Raw genomic sequence first — 6,994 nt, forward strand, 5'->3', positions numbered from 1 at the left:
CTTGAGAAGGTTGAGGTGCCTAGACAAGTTGCCGAGGTTAAGAAGGTTGATGTACCTAGACCAGCTGCTGAAGTTGAGAAGGCAGCAGATGTCCCTGTGCCAACTGCTCAAGTTGAGAAGGCAAAAGATTTCCCTGTGCCAACTGTTGAAGTTGAGAAGGCAAAAGATGTTCCTATGCCAACTGCTCAAGTTAATGATAAGGATGCTAATGAGACGAGTCAAGCTAATGTTGAGTTTGACTCTGAAAAAATTGTGTTAGGCGTTATCGCCTAGATTAATGGTTCTTTGAAAAATTAATTTTGTTATTTGGGTTGTAACAACCAAGTAAGTTTCTGCTGGATGTGTGTGGTGGATGATAACAAACAATCAGTAGTAATGCGAAATTTGACTGTTGTAACAGACAACTAATTTGACTGTTGTAACAGACTATTAATTTGACTGTTTTAGATTTTGAATTATTGTAAATTTTATTACAATTTATGCCAAGGTTGGATCATTGCAACCTTTATATCTAATTGTGTTGTTGCCTTGTGAATTTGAATGTGCTTAAGCATTTTAGATGTCTTCAAACATGACTGATTTTACAAGTAGCTAGTGGTCACTTTCTAATAGGTCAAGGTTGGATTTGCAACCATTGTATAACTGTGTTGCTGCTTTGTGAGTTTGAATTTCATCGACCGTGAACTAATGTTTACTATTATCAACTATGAATAAAAGTTTATACGCAAACTCAATAGATATGTCATAACGCTTGAGGACCAAAAAAAAAAAAAAAAGTGAACATCTTAACGATTTGTTTAAGAAAGAGAATTTTCTATTATAGTTAGGTAATTGGGCAACTTTATTGGACAAAAAATTATTTAGTGACCCTATAATGCTTGGACTAAGTTGATTAGAGTAAAAGCTAACACGGGTACTAAGTCCGTTAATTTTTTAAAGGTATTTTCATACGTATATATCACTATTTGTGCTTAGATATTTGTATGCTAATATGATAGACATTATTAGAAAAAAATGTTTTTTCCAACGATATTCGGTGGAAAATTTGTGATATAAACATGATTTCCACCTCATTCACACCGAACCAGCTCACTGGAAAAACATATGGTGCGAAATAGGTTCCCACTTAAACGCTGAGAAACTTCATACTTTTTCCGTGTGAAAATACTACTATTTAAGTTTTTTCCCACCGACATTAAGTGGAAAATAGACACTGAACATTTTTCATTGAGAAATCAATCAGTGGGGAAATAGAGATTTTTTAATAGTGAGATATAAGATATAAAAGACGGATACAATTTTAAGCACGTCGTTCTCACACATATATAAATAAAAGTTTAAATTATATACATTGTTAGCAAATATATTTTTTCACACTCATGCTCCCAAAGAATATTTACATGCTACTTAAAATATGAAATTTATAATCTTAAACATAAGAATAACAAGGTTACCTATTACAATAAGTAAAATTTACCTAATAGTATAAAAACTATTTTGCATTTTCAGTACACAATTAAATTCAAAACCCACGAAGAGTGATAAAGCCGTCTACCAAAGGGAAAAGGAATGCGATTAAGTTTCCTTTCTTTTTTTCATACTTAGGTCTGTTTTTAGGAAAGACACCGAAACCCTTTCCTAATCAAATTCAAGTTACTAAGCCCAGTAGGTCTTGGATTAATTTGCTTCTCAACTACTATAAATACACAAGACTATAGCTAACCTTGAAACCACTTTCTATGTTTTCCATATCAACTCTTTGAACATGGAAAATACTTTAGAAAACCACAATACCACCTCGAATATTCACATAAATATTGATGTAAAATATATCCCTTCTCCCTCTTCTTCTTTACCCCCTTTAACCATTCAATTTCACCTTCATACTCATGAACAATACTGGTATATACCACCCCACGACCCTACACAATATCAACCCCTAGATGATTATAATCAAACTAATACCAAATCACTTCGTCTCACGCTCAACTCTTCTGAGTACATGTCAGATGACATGTTCTACCATGTCATGCAACGAAATTTCGAGAACATGGACGAGCAGTACTTTGACAATAATCGTCGTGACAGAGTCATCCAAGATATGATACGTAAAATATGTGTAATTGTTAATAACAGATCTAAGAAAGGTCTTAAGGAGTTCGAGATTGTCGTTGGTGTAACATTAAACATTGACCATGTTTTTTCTCATGGTGTGGGCATTTTTTTAGGAGAAGAATCGCGGCGGTTCAACAGGATGGTACCTGCATGTGAGTCAGCGATGGAGTTGTTAAAGAAAAAGGAGGTTGATGAAGAATGTATGAATGATGATTGTATGATTTGTCTTGAAAAACTTGGGAAGGAGAAGGAGTTGTTGTGTATCTTGCTCACATAGGTTTCATGGAGATTGTATTATCCACTGGTTGGAGAATGGCCATTGTTGCCCTATTTGCCGTTATGAGATGCCAACTAATCATTAGCTACGAGGATTTGTAGTAGTTTTCAAATACGCAAATTTTATTTCAAAAAAATTGTAAAATCTATGCTCAAATTTGTAGTCAAGATTAAGTATTTAGACATTCATACTCGGATGTACTCCTCCACATAAATTGGGATGGAGAAATTATATAAACAATTAAGGAAGTACAGACATGAGTTGAATAGAACACTTGGAATAAGTTGAGAATTCGAACCTTACTCATTATTGTGGCTTTTCACATTGTTATATTATGTGTTTAAGTTTTGATTAGAAACAAAATTTAAGAAAGTAAAAGAAAAAAATTTAATCTTCTGATTTAAAATTAAAGATGTGTAATGTTATCGGGGCTTGGTAATTTCACGTATTGATTAGCACTAACTTTCACCTTATTGGTGAGGTTCAATCCCCATTGTATCCCCTCTCTCTACCCCCATGTGAATAAAAACAATTTTTTTTTTAGATGTGTAAGTTGTAGCAAAATGTCCTTGAATTTTGTGATTATAAACAGATATGCTATGTGATAGATTGGAATTACAGATATCCCAGATTTGTTAACTTGATCAAGTAGCTGAAGGGAAAACTAAGTGGATTATCATCCCAATATAGTGAGAGCTAACTCAGTGTATGAATAGGTTACAGAATAAGCAATTCAGCATTGGACAAAAAAAAAAAAAATCTATTCTTGGAATGCCAATGCATCAAAACATATAAACAAAATTTGGTAGATATATGTGAAATATACAATGAGAAAACAAAATATGTATATTCTCTCTGAGTCATCTTCCACGAGGAGACTTTTGATAGGCTTGTAATGGAGATGCCGAAGGTGTCATATGCAAGGGTGAGCGATGTCTCATAGGTGAAGATACAGCCACGGGGCTGGAAATACCCCGATGCTCGATATGGGAGAGTTTGCTAAGACCTTTTGGTGATTGAAGTTGTTCAAGAGCAGTTAAAACCTCGGACATTTTAGGGCGGAGCTTGGACTCATTGCTTAGACATTGCCAAGCAAGGTTAGCAGCTGTATATGCTCCTTTCTGAGGATACTGGCCTTCTAATTTTGTGTCCATTATTCGGAACAACTTCCTTTTGTCTCCTAAATATGGCTTTGCCCAGTCTACAAGATTCTGCTCTATACCGATCTTTGTGTTATCAACAGCACGTCGCCCTGATAACAGTTCAAGCAACACCACGCCAAAGCTGTATACATCACTTTTCGCTGTTAAACGACCTGTAAGATCGAGCGATATTTAGTTACAAGATTACTCATTAAACTGACGATGGAAAGTGAGTTCATAAGGAAAACAGAGTTATGTTTACTCATAGTAAGAAATTAAGCCCGTTATTCTCCACGAAAAATTAAAAGTTCGGGACAAATTATAGTGCCATCATAGGCATCTGGGTAAGAACGGGTATACAGCTAAACGTCATAAGTCTGTTCTCTTAGTTCAATTAAAGCCAATGGCCAAAGCAAAATTATCGATAACATTGTATTTCTGACACAAACTAATATACATCCCAAAAAAAAAAAGAACATTCCCAAATATATTTCCTATTTCTGGCAATTAACGCCAGAAAATGATCATAATTCCACCATACTAGTCTATGTTGAGTGCATGTCGGATCCTCCAAAAATAGTACATCTTTGGAGGTTCCGACATAAGTACGGAAACATTTTTTGGAGAGTCCGAACAACATATATGCTTGTAGAGCATTACCATCACATCTAAATTATGAAGAGTTAAAGTTACAACAACCATATAGCAAGATTTTGTCATTAAAAAGTCATTGTTTAAAATGTTTTATTCCAAATTCCTACAAGAGGATGTCTTAACCAGAAGGTAGTGTTATATGGTCAATACAGCTAACTAGAGAGGTGATGTATTAACCTGTAGCAACATATTCTGGAGCAGCGTAGCCTTGTGTACCCATTACTTGAGTGGATACATGTGTGCGATCACCAGTTGGCCCTGCCTTTGCCAAACCAAAATCTGACAGCTTTGAATTAAATTCCTGTGGTACCAAGAAAAGCAAACATGTCTTGAGCTTTGCAAGATACCAGGAAAAACTTATCCTAAGGAAAGGCATATTATTTACACATAGGGGGATCGGGGTCTATTACGTACCGCATCTAACAGAATATTAGAAGCCTTGAAATCCCGATATATGACTTGTTCTTTAGCATCATGAAGGAATGCAAGGCCTCTAGCAGCACCAATAGCCACCTTAATTCTTGTTGCCCAATTTAGAGGCTGAGGTCCTCCTGTTTTAACAAAGATTAAGCCAAGAATTACCACCAATTTGTAAATACACACAATTCTAGGCAGAACAGAGAGGCAATTAGCAAATATGAAATCACAGCAGTAAGACAAATACAAAGCTAGGAAGAGGGAAAAAGCTGACATACTTCTAAACAAATGGTTCTCCAAGCTTCCTTTAGGCATGAACTCATACACCAATAGGTGATTGTCACCTTCGATGCAGTAGCCGATGAGTTTAACCAGATTTTGATGACGAAGTTGCCCGAGGTAATTAACTTCAGTCTGCAGAGTATTTGACATTTCATTACTGTGCCAACGAGAACAAAAATTCATTTAAGCGGGACAAGTGCAAAGGTAACATACCAACCACTCCTTGTGACCTTGAAAACCTTCTGGCTTTAATTTCTTGACAGCAATCACCATTCCAGAACCAGGTTTCGAAGCAGTAAGAGTTTGCGCATCGATCCATCCTTTAAAAACACAACCAAATCCTCCTTCCCCTAGAAGACTGTCAGGTCTAAAATTCCTCGTTGCGTTTTTCAATTCATTGAAGGAGAAGGATTTGACATTAGGAGAAAATAATATTTCGCCTTCGGATCTTGGAGTAGGAAGGCTTTCAGAACTGCTTTTCCTACCATAGGATGGTATACTTAGGCTTGATGGAACAGAAGAATTGCTCTTTTTGCTGGGAAATCTTGAAGCTTCAGAAGCTGGCAGATAAAAGAGTATGAAATGTTATTTTTCAGTCACATTACTCACAAAGTATATAAATATGTTTTTTTGCAATAGAACTCTTCTTTTCAACACTCTGCTTAATTTTAGGGGACAAACCTAGACTTTGCAGGGTCATCAATTGTTGTTAACACTTTAAGCAGGAAATTACTATGATGTAAAACCTATGTTGATCGGACTCTTCAAAAATGTCAAAAGATGCATGTCAGATCCTCCAAAAGTAGCGCGACACAGGTGATGACACATTTTTTAGGAGTCCGAACAACATAGGATTTACATCCTAAACATAAGAAAATAGGACACAGCTTTTAACTAACAATCAACATCCAAAACTCACAAATCTCCCTACCAAATTATCTTGTAAAGGTCAAATAATTTGGGGAAAAAATTAAAAAGATCCATGCTTTTATACACTAACATATATTGACTTACTGATTAAACCAAATTCATCAACAAAAAGGAGCAAAATGAACCAACCCAAAGAACAAAATACACCCATCATAAAACAGAAAAACATACCCAAAAAACAATCTCTAAACCACAAAAAGAAGAAAAAGAAAAAAAACAGGGACCAATGAACTAAGTTCTGAAACATAACAAGACTACTAAAAGCAATTAAAAGCAAAGAACTATATCACATCCATCTCAAAAAGATACAAAAAAAAAAAAAATCTTTAACTTTTCCAACACACACACACACACAAAAACAGAAGAATAAAGTACCTGAAGGGGTATTAGAGCTAAGAGCAGCTTCAACTTTAGCTGAGGAACCTATGCAATTGCCCATCACAAAAAAAAAATTCAATCTTTTACTAGCTAAAAATCAAGTCTAGACAACAATTTTTCTGCAAAAATTTCAAATCTTGAACAACCCCAAATACAGGATATTTATTTGGGTTGTGTACAAGATATGTGTTAGCTAAAAAAAGTTTGGTAAGTATTGGTGGAAAAATTGTGAAAAGGGTCACATGAAACAACTACCAAGAATAGTACTTGGAGGCTTTTAGTTGGTTTAATATATAAAGGTAATAAAAGGAATTAGACAGGAAGAGTTATAGAAATGGGAGAGTAGTTTCCTTTTTCCATTTCTCACTTGTCTCTTTCTACTTGCTTTATTATCACACATAAAATAACAAATGTGTGATTATGTGGGGTGTCACTAATCGTCATCCTTGTTTTATTCCTAATTTGCCCTTACACATTCAGCTTCTTCCTTTTTTCCCATCTTAATTATTACTCAAATCAAAAGCGAGTACACAGAGATAAAAGATGATGGGATAGACCCTTATTCCGTCGAAGCAAACATAGAACAGTCGCGTTGACATAATTTTAGAATTGGGTTAATACATAGACAACCCCTTAAATTTACCAACAAATTCCATTAGACACTCAAACTAAGGTTTGTTCCAATTGAGCTTCTGGACACTTAATAAAGTGTTCATATTAGACACTTTCGGTTCAAATTTCTTGAAAAAACTTTTGCCAGTATTATATCAAGCATTTATTAGATATTTAAGTTAACCAC

At 35.0% G+C, this 6,994-nt stretch overlaps 1 protein-coding gene across 2 annotated transcripts; it reads right to left on the bottom strand.

Annotated features, from left to right (window-relative positions):
- Positions 1 to 3,079: 3,079 nt before the first annotated feature.
- On the bottom strand, positions 3,080 to 6,470 carry LOC132067486 (probable serine/threonine-protein kinase PBL3). Of its 2 annotated transcripts, XM_059460748.1 has the most exons (6): positions 6,193 to 6,468; positions 5,101 to 5,447; positions 4,884 to 5,019; positions 4,603 to 4,739; positions 4,366 to 4,489; positions 3,080 to 3,707 (listed from the first exon to the last, which is right to left on the bottom strand). In XM_059460748.1, exons 1-6 carry the CDS (start codon positions 6,254 to 6,256, stop codon positions 3,253 to 3,255), a joined length of 1,263 nt encoding a protein of 420 aa, XP_059316731.1. In that variant the 5' UTR covers positions 6,257 to 6,468; the 3' UTR covers positions 3,080 to 3,252. The 2 variants fall into 2 exon arrangements, with proteins under 2 accessions (XP_059316731.1, XP_059316730.1); XM_059460747.1 differs by having other exon boundaries at positions 4,603 to 5,019; positions 6,193 to 6,470.
- Between the last annotated feature and the right edge of the window lie 524 nt (positions 6,471 to 6,994).

Source organism: Lycium ferocissimum, chromosome 8 (genome assembly GCF_029784015.1).
Source record: "Lycium ferocissimum isolate CSIRO_LF1 chromosome 8, AGI_CSIRO_Lferr_CH_V1, whole genome shotgun sequence".
NCBI lineage: Eukaryota > Viridiplantae > Streptophyta > Magnoliopsida > Solanales > Solanaceae > Lycium > Lycium ferocissimum.